This window comes from Lygodium microphyllum, chromosome 25 (assembly GCF_053477565.2).
Source record: "Lygodium microphyllum isolate KBCC chromosome 25, Lygodium_microphyllum_v1.1.10, whole genome shotgun sequence".
In the NCBI taxonomy this organism is placed as follows: domain Eukaryota; kingdom Viridiplantae; phylum Streptophyta; class Polypodiopsida; order Schizaeales; family Lygodiaceae; genus Lygodium; species Lygodium microphyllum.
Window position 1 is genome coordinate 117,968,077 of NC_141159.1, and position 19,945 is coordinate 117,988,021.

Genomic DNA, 19,945 nt, shown 5'->3' on the forward strand with positions numbered 1-19,945 from the left:
ATCTCAATTTGAGGAAATCAAGTAGAGGGTGTTGATGACTTTGCCCAAGAGGTCGAAGCCCGCTATGATACCAAGTATTGGACTTACGATTGCAAGCATGCAAGTACATAGCTAGGAGAAGAAGAAGCTTAAGAGAGCACAACTCAAAGTATGTTGAGAGGTATCGAAAGGAAATATTTAAAAGACTAAGTATACCCTAAAGTTAAAAGAGATATATACAAGGCTAAGGGGAAAAAAATCTCCTAAAGGGGGAAAAAAGTACCTTGGTGGTCCTAAGTGTGTTCATACACATCACTACCGAAATATCTTAATAGAGATGTAGCAACAACAACCGTCACCTTATCAAAACTTCACTTTTGAACTTCCATCCTTGTACATGTTCACCATTTCGACAATCCCATGAGGTTGATCAATCATGGGAACAACTACCATATGAATAAACATACTTTTGGAAAAATCTAGACAACCTTCATGTATGATTCCTCTCAGGATTCTTGATTGTATTGAATGCCCCCATTGACACTTGGAGTTGAAGAACTTTGAAAACGGAAGCTTATAATTCAAACTAAATGTGGGCATTACTTTGTCAAAGAAGATACAATAATGTCAACGACGTGAACAATGAATATGTGTCTCCAGAAATGAGAGTGTTCTAAGTCATATGAAGGGTATCAGTCTTGGCGTTTAGTAAGTAGATGTTGCACTCCCAACTTGCGTTGTGAAATGTTTTATAATGGTCCTGATCGATACACGATAGGCACTCTTACCCTTAGACACTTTTATTGACAATGTTTGTCTTGTGTATTGATGGAGTCTAGCTTAAAAGGTCCTCTATCCCATTGGCCACTTCGATGAAGAATATATAGGCTCTTAGACTCTTGTAGATATATGCCACGGGGAAATGTAGCCGGTGCTTTGAACACACACACATGTACACACATACGCGTGCACACACACACACACACACACACACACAAAAGAAACTCAACCAACACGAAAACCAATTGGGCTAGGACTCCGTTGGCGGCATGTTGGCTCTTTGGTTTCTTGTCTAATTTGAAAGTCAATTACTTTACAAAATTTACTTGTGCAAGAAGAATAATAACAAAAAGAAAGAAAAAAAGTGCAAGGCTGCAGGGCCAGGGGTACAGCCAGCCAGCCAGCCATGGATCTCTTTCTTGAGTCCAAGCGCAAGAGGGATCCGTGCTGAAACTCGTCCATTTCCCCACACAAACCCTAGCTCCTCAGAAAAAACAGATATGGACAATCATGACGACATCTTCCCTTCCATCGTGGAGCTAAACGTCGGTTAGTAGACTCATCTTGTCGTTCAGTTTTCCTAATCAGTTGATGTCTGTTGTTGTTGTTGCTGTTTGTTTTTTGTTCATCCATTCTGTTAACTTCAGTCTGCAGGTTAGATTGCATTTTCTTTCACAAGTTTTTAGCAATTGCGTGTAAGTTTTGGTTGATCCATTTTGGTGGCTCCACAATATTGTTTGATAGTATATGTTCCTCCATTTTGGTAAGTCGACTTAATAGTGTTTGCTGGCGTTTGTGCATTCTTTGTTCATACATTGGCGACTCCAGTGAATAGGTTGGTTGCATTCCTCTCAGTTTTCAGTAATTTTTTGTTAGCCTTTTGTTCATGCATTTGTGATTCCAGCAAATGGTTTGATTGCATTCTTAATGGTTTTCAGCAATTGGTTGTTAAATTTTTGCTCTTCGATTATTGGCTCCATTAAAAAGACTGATTCCATTCTTATCAATTCTTTATTAGGCTTTAATTCATCCACTAGCCACTCCAGTTAATAGGTTCAAAACAGTGTTACCAGTTTTTCAGCATTGTGTCTACTATCACCAAAACTAAATTGATATGTGAGCTCGGGCAGCCAGTCTATAAATAGGCCAAAAGAGAAACAACAAATATGTAGGTCAGCAAGTTTGTAGCAAAACAGTCTGCTTGCATCAAAATAAATAATAAAATAATAAATTGCAGTGAAAATGCCACCTGCATGCTATGTGGCACCTGCCTGACAGCTGCATCACCTGCCCAACTGCCCGGAACTGCTGCGAACAATTGGCGATTGCATGAAACTGCCCGACCCGATCCAGAAATGTGCGAATCTGCCCTAGAGTGTCTGTACTCTGCCTGTGGTCATCTAGGGGATGACTAAATTGCGAACATCCCCTCTGAGATCTTGGATGCAGATGTATGGCTCAGGGACCTTGGAGCTCTCTGACCTGCACACACCAAAACTAAATTGATATGTGACCTCAAGCAGCCAGCCTATAAATAGGCCAATAGAGAAACAACAAATGTGGAGGTCAGCGAGCAAAAACTGGCTGATTGCAAACAAAACAGTCTGCCTGCATCAAGATAAACAATAAAATAATAAATTGCAGTGAAAATGCTGCCTGCATGCCATGTGGCACCTGCTCGACAGCTGCATCATTTGCCTGACTACCCAGAACTGCTGCAAATAGCTGGCGACTGCATGAAACTGTCTGACCTGATCCAGAAATGTGTAAATCTGCCCTAAAGTGACTGCACTCTGCCTGTGCATGTCCAGAGGATGACTAAATTGCTAACACCCCCTAGAGTGATTGTACTCTGCCTGTGCCCATCCAGAGGATGGCTAAATTGCTAACACCCCCTTTGAGATCTTGGATGTGGCATAAGGCCTAGGGGTTTGGAGTGCTGTCGAAAAACGGCTTGAGGAAGAGCCTTTGTTAACAAGTTTGCCAAGTTATCCTCCATCTTGCAATACACCACATCAATAATCTTGTCTAAGATCTTCTCCCGAATGAAATGGTACTGTATCTCAATGTTCTTCGACCTAGCATGGAATATGGGGTTTTGTGCCAAGCAATGCAACTCTCATTGTTGCAATGAAGTGTCCGAGGACAACCAAGCTCTCCTAGCAACCTCTGAAGCCATATTATCTCACATGTGGTAGAAGATGTTGCTCTACACTTCGCCTTTGTAGATGATAGGGCAACTGTGGGTTGCTTCTTACTACTTCAAGAGATGGCACTTATACTCAAAGTAAAGCAATATCCGGTCGTTGACCTCTTGTGGTCAACATCTATAATAAGGCATGATCAATAGGGTTTTCATCAAGACGATAGAGATCTTTCGGTGATGGTGCTTGTTAACACTATCGAAGAAGAAACTTGATGATCATATACCGCACATTGGAGGCCATAAAAAATGACACGAAACCTTGAAGTTGCAATGGCTGAAATGATAATAAGATTTTTCTTGATGCTAAGCACATAGGGGACATCATACAATGTCAAAGGAGTGCTCAAAACAAAGACAACCTACTACATAACAGGCATTGTTCGCACATAACTACACTCCCCTTAGGTACGAGAGAGAGAGAGAGAGAGAGAGAGAGAGAGAGAGAGAGAGAGAGAGAGATTTACGAAAAAAGAGAGAGAGAGAGAGAGAGAGAGAGAGAGAGAGAGAGAGAGAGAGAGGATAAGATCTATTAACGTCTTCCTGCTAATCATTTCACTGTTAAAGTTGTGGTGGACTTTTAGTTGTATTTGTGTTTTTTTTTTTGTTGACTTGATGGTTTGATGTAAAAAATGTGAGACGTATCCTTTCTGTTTGGTTGGCTTGAAGGCCGGATGTAAATATTCCAATATTAATATACATTTATTCATGAAAAGAGAGAGAGAGAGAGAGAGAGAGAGAAGATAAGATCTATTAACATCTCAAAAATTCCAGAATGGTCTATGAGACCATAACCAATACAACTAGTATCATCATCTCTCATCAGAGAAGAAGATATAAAATTTATGTGTAGGTCTACATGGTAGATTGGAATGAGAAGTATGAAAAATTGAAAAAACTAAGTTTAAGAAGACTAAAAAGAGTGTAGAGTATCTCCCCCTCAGTCTATGGAATCCACCAAGACCGTGCAAGCTACCTCTGAGTGAGTCAGCATGCCAATGTGCATTTATAACGAGCAATCGTGATGCGAATGTGACACATATGGGCATGCCTATGTTGCCGAGTAGGTACTTTAGGGTGTCATGCTCTACGTAATGCAGTAGCTGTGTCAATTGTGATGCTGCTTGATGATTTCCCTCGATGACGCCTATTAGTAGGAGATGTAGTGTTTGGGGTGGCAGCGGCTGGGGGTTCAACTACACTGAAAAAGTCTATCTGTACTCATGCCATGTAAGTTCAGCCACGTGCTTATATGTGTATACCAACATTGTCTATCTCTCTCAGTTGCAAGCTGTCTTGAAGACTCTAGAGCTAGTCTAGGATATTGGTCTTAAGGGAGCTGCCATATCCTCTGGAGGAAAGTAATTGCTTGGAATAATGCCTCAACTACCATGGGTGCAGTGCCTAATTCTGCTCGGATGATTTCTTGTGGTGCTGAGGCTTTTGCCCTTATCATGCGTGCTATCATCATGACCAGTGGTCTTTCCATATGTTCCCAACCATCATAATGTTGTGCTTCTGGTCTATCATAGTCCATAAATGGCATTCGTCTAGTATGATAAAGACTTGGGACCCAAATGGCTGCCCCATAGAGTAGTGTGGGCATAACTAAAGTGTCAAAAAGCCACAATTTGGTACGAGGCTCCTGAAACTGTATGTGTGCATATTGCTGCTGTAGAGTACACAAAGCTGCTTATGCCCATGCAAGTCTAGCCTTTGAAGTCTCCTTCCATGAAAATTGTGGGCATAACTAAAGTGTCAAAAAGCCTAGCCTAGAGTAGTGTGGGCATAACTAAAGTGTCAAAAAGCCACAATTTGGTAAGAGGCTCCTGAAACTGTATGTATACACATTGCTGCTCTAGAGTACCCTAAGCTGCATATACCCGTGCAAGCCTAGCCTCTGAAGTCTCCTTCCATGAAAACTGTGGCCCTTTGAAAGTGACCCCGAGGTATACATATTGTCTAACCATTTCCACAGGCTGACCGTCATACATAAAGTGATGCTCTGAGCGTGTCACCCAAGTCGCCGAGGTGTTAAAGACCATAATTTTAGTCTTTCCAAGATTAACTTTGAGACCTTTGTCTTCATAGAACACATGCAATGCATCTGGATAATCAATGAATTAACAGATTAATGCACAATAACTCAATCACAAAATGAGAGGTGATGTATTAATGAGTGAGAGAGAATACAATGCTCAAGGCAATCACAATGACAAATGCCACACTTGTGTGCTAGTGACGCACAAAGTGTGCTTTTATAAACTCTAATGGCTTAACCATCATAAGAAAAATAAAACCCTAACCCTAGTGTTAGTTCGTAGGGCACTAGGGGCAACAATTGCATTTAATGATAGTTTAAATGCATAGGGAGCGTGGATCATGGATGAAAGGGTATCAACGTGTAGCCCATGAGATGGCCTACATTTTATACCATGTGAGAAGTGGGTGCAATGATGGAAATGTGAGAATTTGTTGCAATAGAGCACAAGAGAGAACAGAGACACTGCAAAGAAACATAATTACCGCAAAAAAACTCAAACTCGGAATGCTTGGGAACTGGAATCCATGAACTAAGACAAAGACAATACAAAGACAACAATGAGTCATTGGTTGTGTTGGCATTGGCCCTCCCCTCTCTCCAACAGGATCTTCATATGGTGTATGCTGATGTGATTGACTAGAGGAGGGAGTGTGTAGAATAAATAGTCCATGAATATGAATAGATTGGCGAGTATAAATGAGGCATCATTAATGTAGTATTCTAGGAAATAATGTGCCAGATGGCCAAAAATAGGCACACAAAAATGTTGGTGATTACATCACATCTAGTAAAGATGTGCCCGTTCCCAATCCACTGAAATACGCATGGACTCACTCTCAGACTGAAAATATCTGCTAACACAGTCAGCCACCAAGGCAGTCCGAATGGGCCCATATTCGACTCAAGAGATGGCTCCTATATTGACTAAGTCTAGTAAGCACAACCATCAATGTAGTGGTCCACTTGACATGAAAAATAAACAATCTAGTAGTGTAATAAATGATAAAAACACCTTAGTTGAAAGGAAAGAAAGACAAATGTTGAAATAAGGAAAAAGAATGTCCAAGACCGGATTTCAAAAAGAGAAGATACCATATTTGTCTCCATGTTGATGGAGGCAAAACCAAAAAAACAAATCTTCAACTCAGTTAACACAATCCTCACCCATGCAAGAATCCAAAAAAACAAACTTTCAGTCCAATTAGGATTGGTGAATACTTGCAATGTTAGCCTTGAATTGAAATACAAAACCTATCACGAAAGGATTGGAAAAGAAACCTAGCAGTTTTTCATATTGAGATGCTTTGGCTAGTAGAAAGAGATGGAAAAGTGACTAAGTATGCAAAGAAAGACTTGAAAAATGCAAGAGTATGGCTAAACCTATGGTAGAAAAGCCCATTAGGGCATGTTCGCTGCTTTTCTAGCCATCTGAGGCCATTTTGGGTCCCGTTTGAGACCTGCAAGGTTGCCATTAGTTTCAGGGTATACTACAATTTCAGTTGTGTGGATTGAAAGTAGGTGTTTAGGTTATGAATTTCAAATTTGTAAGTTTTGAGGTATTTGCCAAGAAGCAAACACGAGTTTTATCTGTAAACAAGTTGTAGATTACATGTACTATTGAGCAATCACACTGAAAAAAAATTGCTTGATGAATCTAAATGTGAACTAAGAGTGGGAGGGAACGGTGAAAAGTGGGAAGGTGAATGTGAAGCACCAAACTCATACTCACATGAAACAAAAGATGAAGATTACCTTGTGGAACGTCTCTGGTCATAGAGTGTCCTTCAAATCTATGTTGGTACCAAATTTGGTCTCCATGGTGACTTACGGTTGGTTCGTGTATGGCTGAAGGAGTAGTATAGACAAAATCAAGATCACACAAAAATAGACTGCACAAACTTGCCATTGGGCTTGACCATAAAGAGCTTGGACTTTTGGTTGTGTCCTAAGTGGATAGTCTTTCCTCAACTGAGAGCGACTAGTCTCACTAGAAGTGGGCTTCTTTGAATGATCCCTAAAAGGTTAGTAGATGAAGATTTTGGAACATTGTCCTTCAAATCAAGACCATAATGCCTCAATAGGGCTTCCATTGTAGGAATAGCTTTAGAAAAAATTAGAGGATCCCAAGATGGAGTGTGGTCTAAGCCATTGTGAAGTAGCACATGAAGTATAATGTGATCAAGAACAAACCAAGCACTCCATGATAGCCTTAGGTAACTCTTTAGAAGAGCATACCTTGATTCCTTGTGGAGGTATTCTAGGTTTTACAAAAGGAAACACAGATTGAAACACAATGAACTCAAACACTAACCCAAAATGCAAAATGAAGATAATTGAATAATAAATCAAGAAATGAATGAAAATGTACAAAATGCTTAAGGGGAGAGTTGCCAAATAGTCTTGAGGGAGCAGGCCGAGGGAGGTGCCGATGTGTGTCTCTCACTAGAGATGGATTTGGAGTGCAGTAATCACTAGTTGGAGTAAAGTCTGATGAAGAAAAGTGCTGAAAATACAAAAACGACGTGTTTGTAGATGATGATGATGATGTTAGCAAGCTAGGGCAAAACATAGCCTGTAGGAGTTGCAAGGTGGAAGGGCGATAGTTGGGGATAGCCGCGGTAGCATATTGAATGGAGAGGATAGCAATAGGGGCAAAATGTAGCTTGAAGAAGTCAGCAGCATGAAGGCGATTATTGTGGATGGTGATTGCAAGAGGTGGAGGTGATGGCAATGTGCGAGTCTGTGCATGTTCAGTTGTGATCTGGTCTATGCGTTTTTTTTTGTGGAGTGATTTTGAGGCCTATAGTCATTATTTTATGGCTGACGTGGGCCCATCAAATCTAGCTGACCCGTTCATGATCTTGTCCTATTTATAGGACCAATGGCTCCCTCTTTATTCATCAGTCGACATACTTCTATAGCAGGTTCTGTTGGAGAGAGAGAGCCGGTGCTAGTGCCCACACAGCTGATGACTCACTATCATTTTGTATTGTCTCGACTTGGTATATAGATTCCATTTCTTGAGCATTCGTTTGAACTCTCTTTTCAATGTTCTTTTTTTTGCAATGTTTCTCTTTTCTTTTCTCTTGTTCTTTTATTTTCTCGTGTTGTGGAGTCCATTACGGTAGATTCATAGGCTTCCATCATTGCACCCACTTTTGACATGGTATCATACGTCCATGTTAGGTCTTGTGGTGCTGATTCCTTCTGCTGCAGGTCTGCGTTTTACCTCTTCTGTTGCCAATCTATTCGTTTACTGTCTGCTGTGACTGACATTCACCGTACGCAACCACCTGCAGCCAAATTTCAGCCTGTTTTCAGCACTAGATACGTGCATTTCATCAGTTGTACCTGTGTTTTGCTGCACTGATCAGTTTTTGGCCTGGTCAAGTGCAGTTAATGCCTGTCCTGTTTGTGTTTTGATCATCAGCATCTGTATTTTCATGTTTTGATCCCGTATAGGGCTGGGCGATAGTGTTTTCAGGCTGTCAGGTTTGTTTGGTGGCTGACATCTCTATGATTATCCAGTCGTTGGCTGTGTTTTTGTTTGTATCCTCTTGTTTTATCTCTCTATGTAGTAGTTGTCTTTTTGATCATCTTGTGTCTGATTCTCTACTCAGCTTTAGAGAGGGTTCTTGTGTATCTGGTTGTTGTGTTCTACACATCACATTGTGTGTACTGTTGATTCATTCTCTATGTGCTTTCTTTACTGCTTGGGACATGATCAACATAGGACTTTTAGCAACATTTCAAGAGATTATGGCATTTGGAGATATGCGGGAAAGGATGTCAGAGGGATTGATTTACCTCATCCCAAAGGGCAGCAGAGATAGACTAGAGATCACCCACTGGAGACCAATCACTTTGCTTGGAACAATGTATAAAATCCTAGCCAAAATGATCAGCCTTAAACTCTCTCTCTTAATGCCAAACCTCAAGGCTCATTCACCCTACCCAAACTGGTTTTGTTGGTGAGCGTAGCATCCTTGATAATATTTTCACCTTTTGGGAATCCATAGCTCTTGCATGATCCAGGGGACAAAACTTCATTGTTTTGCTTCTCAATTTTGAGAAGGCCTTTTATAGAGTTGTCTAGAGGGCACCATGTTGAGGATGGGTTTTCTAGAGTAGTGGATTAAAGGTGTTTCGGTTCTATATTCACTCATTGGCTCACAGCCAGGTCCTCATTGGTGGAACTAGAGGTGCCAGATTTAGTATTTAGAGGTCAGTGAGACAAGGATGTCCCCTTGCACCTCTTCTTTTCTTATTTGTTGGTAGAGGCTATAAGCTCCTTCCTGAGGGGTAGGAATACATGTATTCGAGGCATTAGACTTACCATTCTAGAGTTTGAGGAGTCGTTGGATGTAGAGTTTGAAGATGGCACATCTATTTACCTAGATGGGGATGAGGAGACTTTTAGGGCCTTTGTAGCTGTGATGGAGGTTTTCTGCAGAGCTTTAGGAGCTCTTATTAATTGGCACAAATCCTATGTATTTTGGGTTTGTGATACTTGGTAGATTGTAACGTGCCCGCCCCTCAGATTGCAGGACACGTCTTAGCAGCCCATCGAGAGATCAATCTAGAAGACGTCGCCCGGCACTCCCAAGGAATGACACGGGGTTTGCCAACTAGGGTCTCTCGAGTCTGCTTCGCAACGGAACTTATCTGGCCGTTCCCACTAGGATCGACCTAAAGTCCGGGTTCCTAGCAGTCGAGTCTTCCTAACAACCTTCTAGCGTCGGTCGACAGCCGCTCCACTTTGCGTAGATATAACTGGACCCAAGCAGACTCATACCGCACTTGGTTCAAAGAGAATGGGTAACGAGAGGGATGCATCGCTCGACCTCTCTGCCCGTAGGGCATAGTCCCATTCCGGTCCCCTAAAACGGTATGAATCAGGGTTCTAACCAACATTATCTATGGTCATCGTCCGACCTTTCCTAACATTTATCGTTAACATTTCCTTTGAGGAAAGCTCTCGGCTAACCGAGACTACCCTTCCGTAGGATAGACCCATTGGTTACATCCACCACACTTCCCCCGGGGGTGGTTTTAGTTATCTAATTACGTACCACATTATGTTTGACATATAAAAGCAGCTTCCTTAATTAACCTGTTAATCGTAGGTTCCTTTACGTAATTTAGGGCACTAACACGAAGACAAGATAAAACAAGATCAAACACTTCTTTAACTTATCTTAAGATTAATGTTTGTCTCCTGCCCATACAGGAGAATTAAGTGTTCCTTTCTGCCTCTGCAAAAAAATCCTTTTGTCTCTCGGCAATAAAACCCGAAGGTTTATCCTACCAAGATTCCGCCTTGTAACTAGTATCAAGGCCTCGAGATTGTTAGAGATCAGCGCCTGTACGGGTACAAGACTGCACAGTCCAGTCGGACTGTGTCATCGGCTACACAGTCGGACTGCCACGTGGCAGTCCGACTGCCTGCAGTCCAGTCAGCTGCATTTAATGCAGCCGACCTGCCCTGGTTTTCGCCCAGATTCTGGCTATAAATAGCCGAGTTCTTCAGCAGTCTTCTACACTTCTCTGCTCGCAGATTACAGACCGGTGGCACGCGCAGGTTCCGTCTCTGTTCGTAGATTTCAGACAGGAGACAGTGCAGACTGCAGCGGACTTCGAGGTGAACAGCAGGTTGCATGGTCGAGGTGGAGACACGCAGTCCAACGCACTGCGCCCGTGTATATATCTGCATATCTTTGTATTCAGCACACTTTATACAGCATATCTTCATCTTCCACTGTCTCTTTCTCTCTTCTCTCTCTGTGTTCTCTCTCTCTCAGTCCTACGCTTCCGCATCGCTGCACTCTGTGGAAGCCGCCCCTGTAATCTCAAGGATGTCTCATGCTCAAGAAGCATTGAGGTCATATGTGTAAAACTGACAGGAGTCGATGATGTCTGCGCCCGCAAAGCATTGGCCACTCCATCAAACTCCGGGGGGAGCTTGTAGAGGACCGTCCCGACAAGATGCGCCTCGGGAAGAGCAGATTGCATGTGCCGAAGCTGGTCCTGTACCTGCGTAACACGAAGAAGAAAAGACTGAATAGTATCTTTCGGCTCAAACTTCATCTGCTGGAGCTGGCCATAAAGTGTGACGGCCCGCATGGTGGAAGGTGCCTCGTACATCTGTTGCAACTTTTGCCATACTTCAGGAGATGTCCTACAGGAGGTAACCATCGGTAAGACCGCTTTAGAAATACACCGAAGCAACGCCGAGTAAGCACGGGCATTGTCCGAGTCCCATGTGAGCACCGCTTCCTCATGGTTGTCCTCATCAAAGTCTTCAGGAAGAGGAAAAGGACGGAGAGGTCGAGGAAGAGCTCCACAGACGATGTACCATAACCGCTTCTGCACAAACCAAGCTTTCATGACAGCACTCCATGTGAGATAATAAGGTCCATGTAACTTATCATTAGTGGAAGTGCATGGAGGAGCCATACGGAGAGGATAAGAAGAGAAGTAGAGAACAGATGGAATTGAGAGAGGAAACACAGCCAAAACACAAGCACAGACTGCAGAAAATGAGAGTTCACATGCAATAGAACCCAAAATCTGATCAATAGAAGACAAAATCTGCTGCAGAAAGTCAAAAACTGCCAAAAACAGCAAAAACGGCCTGAATGAACAGTCACCCAGCCACGAGAGATGTTGAATCAGCAAAACGCAGGCTGTAAACTGCAGAAAAATAGGTAGAAAACTGTCGTCAGCAGCTGCAGATGAAAAACGCAGGCAGTAGAGGGTGCATAGGCAGCAGGCGATGGTAAGACTGTAGAAAACGCAGGTCAAACAGGGCGCCTGTATTGAGCAGCAGCCGCCTGAGCAGAAAAGGGGAAAACAGTCTTGAAATCAGCAATAAAACACAGCAGAAACACAAATCCTGAAAACTGATACCATGTCAGAAGTGGAGCAGCGGTGGAAGCATAAACATGTCCTGAAATAAACTGCTGAAACACAATACAAAAAGAGAAAAGAAAAGAACACGATACAGATGAGAACTCAGATGTATGCACGGGAAATGGAATCCATATATCTGAACACAAGACAGTCGCATACAACAGTGAGTCACTGGCTGCGTGGGCACTGGCACTGGCTCCTCTCTCCACAGAGTTTGCAGATGGTGAAGATGATGATGATGACTGAGGAGGAGCCACTGAGTATAAATAGGCTGAAAAGTGGGGAGCAATAAATGCTCGTAGGACAGCATTAATGCTGGCCGACTGGTGCATAAAATGCTCCACTGGCATAAAATGCCACACCGGATAAAACCTAAAATACCGAATAAAAATGCCCAGCCCAGATCAAGCTCAGACTCACACATGAGCTGACAAATACTCTGCTAACATGTCAGAAGTGGAGCAGCGGTGGAAGCATAAACATGTGCTGAAATAAACTGCTGAAACACAAGACAAAAAGAGAAAAGAAAAGAACACGATACAGATGAGAACTCAGATGTATGCACGGGAAATGGAATCCATATATCTGAACACGAGACAGTCGCATACAACAGTGAGTCACTGGCTGCGTGGGCACTGGCACTGGCACTGGCTCCTCTCTCCACAGAGTCTGCAGATGGTGAAGATGACGATGATGACTGAGGAGGAGCCACTGAGTATAAATATGCTGAAAAGTGGGGAGCAATAAATGCTGGTCGGACAGCATTAATGCTGGCCGACTGGTGCATAAAATGCTCCACTGGCACCTTCCGGTCCATAATCGTCTGGAACTCCAAGTCAATCTCTATAGACATCTTCACCTGTAATGCCTTCACAAATGCAAAAGCAGCCCCCTCTGACTGTGAAAACTCAGCCTGCTAAGGCTCTTCCGCGTCCTGAAACTTCTTCACCCGTTGGAGGCGATGAAAAAGCAAAACCTGCACTTGAAAGCTGAAAACTCAAACTTCCTCCTCGTCAAACAGCAGTAAACAGCAGCAAATCCACCACCTGGACTTCTTTCCTGCGCGCCCACGCTCGCTTCAGTCTTGTTCCGAGGCGCAGCCCTCCTGCCTGCCCTCAAACGCTGAAAATGCAAATTTGTGCCGCGATAGAAACTCCTCTTCAGGTTGGTTCTGCGCTCAGTCAGCCCTCTAACATTGCTCTGATACCATGTCAGAGTGCAGCGGTGCGGAAGCGTAGGACTGAGAGAGAGAGAACGTAGAGAGAGAAGAGAGAGAAAGAGACAGTGGATCGTATGTATATCATGCAGAATGATGATTTTCTTCCCGAGATGCTCGACATCAAAGTGTTGCAGCAATATGCCTTGTCAGACCATTTCCCTCTGCAGCTTGAGCTGCTTGCACAACCCATTGCACCTTTCAAGCGATTTCTGGACCGACTCCCTTTGCGCTTCAACTCATCTTACCTGAAGCATGCACTCTTTCAGGGCTATATGCAGCAATTGATTGACAGATTCGTCTTGGACTTCTCTTCTCAGGGCACTGCATCTTTTGAAAGATTGCTCTCTAATGTGCAGCGGATTGCTCGGCAGTATGGGATTTATCATGCCTCTCTTTGTCGGCAGCGTCGCCAGGCAGCAGAGGATCTGCTGGCTTTGGTTCGTGAAGTGAGTGATGCGCTGCGGAGATGCAATGTCCGGCGATGAAATGTCAGGTAAAGAGCAAACACGTGAGCAACAGCAGCGAGTGAGAGCGAGAGATGCAAGATGTTCTTGGGTACAATTGGAGTGTGTACCACTTTAGGTTTTTAGATAGATATATATGAAAGTACAAGTGTGCTAAGGGTGCGTTCACACCCGTGCACATATAAAAGGCACGATGGCCCTTTATTCCCAACAGTTTGTTCTCTGCTGGTGGACACTCCGGATGATGCATTTCTGCTCGCACTGGACATGCGGGTGGCTGATCTTATTAAAGCATTCCAGTTGAAATCATATCAGCAGGCCAAACTGCAACATTTGACGGAAACTTTGCAAGATAGTGCATGTCAGACCCATAAGTTCTTTCGAGCTCTCCATGCCTCTTCTGCTCGAGCAAATATGACCCGACTCGAGGATGTAGAAGGCCACCTTATCCTGGATCCGTAGACTATTGTGCATGTGTGCAGGAATTATTTCCGTGACCTTCTCGGTTCCACTTCTCCACCTTCGGCCCAAATTACTCAGGCCCGTTCGGCTTTTTACGACCTGGTCCGCAATCAGCTTCCGCAGGACATGCAAGCTACTATGGAGTCCGATATTTGTGAGGCAGAGGTTATGGATGTCTTGTTACACTTGCCTAAGGATAAAAGCCCGGGTTGGGATGGTCTCACTAATGAGTTCTTTGAAGCTTTTGCTACCCAACTGGCGAAACCTTTGCAGCAAGTGTGGGAAACGGGGATCATGCCTTCCTCATGGAAAGAAGGCCTTATTAAACTGCTTCCAAAAGCTCCTTCGCCATCTAAGTTGACACAGTGGCGCCCAATTTCTTTGATGGGTTCAATGTACAAAATCTTTTCCAAAGTAATGGCGAATCGGCTCCATAAGCATCTCTCGGCCATTGTGCACCCTCTACAGTATGGTTTCATTAAGGGCCGAAATATCCTACACAATGTATTGAATGCTCAACTGGCAATTGATAATGCCAGGCATTCCAATCAGGAGGTCGTACTGATTCAACTGGACCTGGAAAAGGCTTTTGACTATCTAGACTGGTCTTTCGTTGCTGAACTTATGTCTGCTATGGGCTTTGGTCCGCGGATGTCTCGTCTAATATACACCATTAGCGCTGCAGCGTCTTCGCGGGTCATGCTGAACGGAGGTGTTACTGAGCCATTTGTCCTTGCCCGCTCTGTCAGACAAGGGTGCCCTTTGAGCCCTCTATTTTTTGCCCTTGCAACACATCCAGTTCTTTCGATGTTATCTCATATGGCAGCCTCTTCTCAGTTGGCAGGACTGTCGCTTCCTACAGGATAGCACTTCATTAGCCAATCCCTGGCGGATGATACTTTTATGATTTTGCGTGCGGACAGGGATAACCTTCGAAGAGCATTGGATGTTTGGGGCCTCTTTGGTCAGGCGTCCGGCCTTCGCATCAATGCCCTCAAATCAGCCATTCTCAGCTGCATGGAGTCGGATTTGCAGTCCCTGGCCTGGCAGGGTCTGGTTGTTCCTCGTGGCTCCATTGTCAGGCACCTTGGGTACCCTTTGGGTGTTGATGTTCCCCCAAAGCAGCTTCTGCAGTGGATTTCTCAGAAAATGGTGGCTAAGTTTATGTATTGGAAATCTCAAGCCTGGCCTTTCCATATTCGCCTCAAAGTGGCCCAGACTATTATGTTGCCAATGCTCACATATTTCTTGCCATTGTTGCCCTGGACTACTACGACTCTCAATGCTCTTACTCAGTCTATTCGTTTCATGCTATGGAAGAAAGACTCATTGCATGCAGGTATTTTCTGGATCTCTTGGTCGCATGCGTGCACCCCCAAACGCATGGGTGGCGGAGCTATTTTAGATGCCCAAACTCACATGCAGGCACTCCGTTGGTTGCTTTTCCGCGCCATGTGCTCGGATCATCATCCATGGGTCGATATAGCCCGTTATTTCCTTGAGGGCCATGGGCTTCTACATGGCAATACCCAAATCCGGAGTTCTTGGTGGCATGTTCTTAATGCTGATTCGCGGTTCTTCAGTTCTTCTTCGTCGCTGCTTACTCATTTGGTGTGTTCCTGGAAACACGTCCTCCAGAAGGCTCAGTGGCATCCAGCGGAGGATCGCTTAGCTACTAACTCTTTTCAATTGGAGTTGCTGGCAGTCGCGCGTTTACTTGCATGGGAAGGTAAACAGGACCTCAGACCACAATTCAACCGGATGGCTCGTTTGGGTTTGTCTTCAGTTGTGGATGCCACCCTTGCCAGTCGCAATGTGCTTATATCTTTTCGTACAGCTAGGAGGCTTTTCAGGATCCCTCGTGGATACAGGCCTTTATGGAAACAGCTTTTGAGGGTGCTCCAGAGCAGACAACCCTTTCTTGCCCTTGCTTCGGATCATCCTTGGCAGGATTGGGACCTACAAGGCCGGCTGACTTTAAGCAAAGCTTCTGCTAACCAAGTGTATCATATTCTGATTAAAGATCGTCAATGGCTCGTCACCAAAGCGAATGCTTTATGGGGATTACGTAAATCCCGGTCATGGTGGAGGGAAACTGTGATGGCGGGCTGGTTGAACAAGACACCCTTCAAATGTAAAGTTTTTCTTTGGAGAATGATGATTGGTGGTCTTCCGCTTGCTTCGGCTCTTTCCAAGCGACGAATCTCCAATGGCCACTGTTTCTTTTGCACCACTGCTGTGGAATCCGCCCGCCACCGATTTATTTCTTGCCCCATCGCAAAGAAAGTCTGGTTATTTTTGTCGGCTGTTTGGCAAGGAGTGGTTGGTTTCACCCTGCGCCCCTTTGATTGGGTTTTCGGGCAGTCCAAATACCCCGCTCCTGCATAGCCACATATGAAGCTCGTGTATCATTTTCTTCGATATTGGGGCTGCTGGCATAACTGGACCATTCGGAATGCTTTTCTTTTTGACTCCGCCTATAATATTCCGCGTCATATTGCGAGGCTTAAGGGCCTCTTGTATTGGCAGTTGGATCTTCTCCGGCATTCTGATTTGCTCTCTAGGGAGGACTTACGTCCCTGGCATATGGCAATTTCCTCTGCATCTTTGCCATGAGTTGTAACTTGTAGTACTTAGAACCTCTTCACATGATGACTTAGATTGTCGTCATGTATCTTGTAATCAAGTAATCTTGTACTTTTTTCGTAATTAATACAATTACCTTTTACGAAAAAAAGAAAGAAAGAAAGAGACAGTGGAAGATGAAGATCTGCTGTATAAAGTGTGCTGAATACAAAGATATGCAGATATATACACGGGCGCAGTGCGTTGGACTGCGTGTCTCCACCTCGACGATGCAACCTGCTGTTCACCTCGAAGTCTGCTGCAGTCTGCACTGTCTCCTGTCTGAAATCTGCGAACAGATACGGAATCTGCGCGTGCCACCAGTCTGTAATCTGCGAGCAGAGAAGTGTAGGAGACTGCTGAAGAACTCGGCTATTTATAGCCAGAATCTGGGCGAAAACCAGGGCAGGTCGGCTGCATTAAATGCAGCCGACTGGAGTGCAGGCAGTCGGACTGCCATGTGGCAGTCTGACTGCATAGTCCGACTGTGCAGCCGATGACAGGTCAAGCCTCTCAGAAGAAGGGGAAGAACCAAAAGAAGAAGAAGGGGGATAACAAGTCAAAGAAGGACAAGGACAAGGACAAGGACAAAGAATCCACATGTCATATTTGTGGCAAGACTGGCCATTGGGAGAAGGATTGCCCTGACAAAGACAAGAAGGACACCAAGGATTCTGGAGCGGTGGCTGTACCCTCATCAGCTGCATTTCTTCATCTAGCTGTCATTGAGGACTCTTCACCGAATGCTTCTGATGCTGCGATGACGGCTCCCCAGGCTCGAGAGTGGATCGTTGATAGTGGTGCCTCTTGGCACATGACTCCTTCATCAGATAGTGTTGCCCAGTTGCGGCCCTGGCGAGGGCAGATTCTCATTGGAGATAGCTCTTCAGTATCTATTGCTGGACGGGGTAAGATGCAACTTATTCTAGATGGACCTGGTGGTACCCATACCTCAGAGGTCTTGCATGTACCAGGTTTAGGGTATCATCTCCTGTCAGTTCATAAGATTTGCTCCCTTGGACTTTTGGTGGAGTTTGACAGTAATTCGGTGCGAGTCCTTGATCGTGGGTCAAGGAAGGTTCTATCATCCGGATATGAGAAGAACGGCATCTATAAATTGAAGTCTTCCACCGCCCTCTCTACTCTTCTTCTTACCTCTCAGACACAGTCAGAGTTATGGCATGCTCGGTTTGGTCACCTCAACTATGATTATCTTCGGAGGGCATCACGTGGACAGCTTGTTCGAGGGTTGCCGGATATAGTGGTGAGCCAGCAGCCATGTGTCTCCTGCATTCGTGGGAAGCAGCATAGGGATGCCATTCCCCACATAGCTTCGCGGCGGTCTACTTCACCGATGGAGCTTGTATCTACGAATCTATGTGGCCCTATGAGGAACGAGTCCTTGCGTGGGAGCTCTACTTCTTGTTGATCGTAGATGACTATAGCAGGATGACATGGGCCTATTTCTTAGCATTAAAGTCAGAAGCTTTCTCTCACTTCAAGGATTGGCTTCTCTTTGAGGAGAACCGATCGGGCCAGAAGTTGAAGACCTTGCGATCCGACAAGGGTGGTGAATTTGTTTCTAATGAGTTTGCTCGGTTTTGTGCAGATAAAGGTATTCACCAGGAGTTTGCCAATACCAACACTCCTCAAGAAAATGGCATTCTTGAACAGAAAAACCATAGTGTGATCGAGATGGCGCGCACCATGATGGAGCACTGACAGACCCCTCAGGTTATGTGGGCCGAGGCTGTGGCTACTGCAGTCCACATCCTTAATCGATCCCCTACTTCGGCTGTTGATGGGATGACCCCTTTTGAGGCTTACTTTGGGACTAAGCTCGATGTTTCTTACTTTAGGGTCTTTGGGTGTGATGCCTATGTTCACATTCCCAAGGCTCACCGTGATAAATTTGAAGTAGCTTCCCGAAGACAGGTATTTGTTGGCTACAGCTCCCAGTCCCAAGGCTATCGATTGTATGATCCCGTCAAGCGGGATGTGTACACTAGTCGAGATGTGTAGTTTGTGGAGGTTCCGGCTATATCAATGGGTGAGGAGCATCCCGTTCTTGGAGATCCAGGGGAGAGTTGGGCTCCTGCTATAGTTCCATTGGAGCCCGTGCCTTTTGATTATGATTCTGTTTCTGACACAGAGTCTACTGTTCCACCGGTCACCCCTAAGGAGTTACCACCGGTGGATATTCCAGAGTCTTCAGCTGATAGAGAGAGACGAGGGGAGATTCGGCCTCCTCGCTGGGCCCGTGACACACTTCGTGATTCAGGGATCGAGGGGGTTCCTGAGGAGTGGGGACCGCGGGATGGTCCGCGGCGGTCACGGAGGCACCAGGCACATTCTACAGAGCTTGTTTGCTCTAACTATTGTTTGATGACCCGTGTTATGCAGGATCGAGAGCCCACCTCCGCGAAGGAGGCTTTACAGTCCGCACCATGGAAGAAAGCTATGGAAGCCGAGTTGGAGGCTATTGAGAGGAATGGCACTTGGTCACTTGTGCCCCGCCCCCCGAATAAGAAGGTGATTGGCGTCAAATGGGTCTTCAAGACCAAATACCTTAGCGATGGTTCTTTGGATAAGCACAAGGCTCGCCTTGTTGCTAAAGGTTTTGCACAGCGCCCAGGGATTGATTGTCATGATACTTTTGTCCCCACTGCTCGTATGGCGACCATTAGAGCTGTTCTTGCCTTGGCTGGCCATAGGAGATGGCCTGTTTACCAGTTGGATGTGAAGTCGGCTTTCCTCAATGGTGATTTGAAGGAGGAGATCTATGTTGAGCAGCCTCCTGGCTTTGGATCTTCAGATGGGAAAGTCTACAGGTTGAAGAAGGCCTTGTATGGCCTCAAGCAGGCTCCACGTGCATGGAACGAGAAGATTGATTCGTTCCTTCAGTCTCAGTTGGGATATCAGCGTTCTAAGGCCGATCCGCAGCTTTATGTTCACAATTCCGAGGATGGTTGTGTGCTTTTTGTGTTGTATGTTGATGATTTGATTGTCACAGGTGATCATGCACAGCAGGTTCAAGAGACGAAGTCAGCTTTACATCGGACGTTCGAGATGACGGACTTGGGTCTACTCCATTTCTTTTCGGGCCATGAGATTTATCAGTCTCAGAGGGGGATCTTCATCTCTCAGCAGAGAGATGTACAGGAGCTCTTGGTGTCTTTTGCGATGGAGAATTGTCGGACCCTTTCTACTCCTATGGATCCGAACTAGAAGGCCACTTCCCATTCAGGTTTTCCTAT

At 44.9% G+C, this 19,945-nt stretch overlaps 1 protein-coding gene across 1 annotated transcript in view; it reads left to right on the forward strand.

The window, feature by feature from the left end:
- Positions 1-1,001: 1,001 nt before the first annotated feature.
- Positions 1,002-19,945, forward strand: part of LOC148014659 (FH protein interacting protein FIP2-like) — a 92,088-nt gene continuing 73,144 nt past the window's right edge. Inside the window, exon 1 of the mRNA XM_087666574.1 lies at positions 1,002-1,308. Within this exon, the coding sequence (XP_087522700.1) occupies positions 1,260-1,308 (49 nt within the window). The 5' untranslated portion in view covers positions 1,002-1,259. The remainder of the gene's footprint in view (positions 1,309-19,945) is intronic.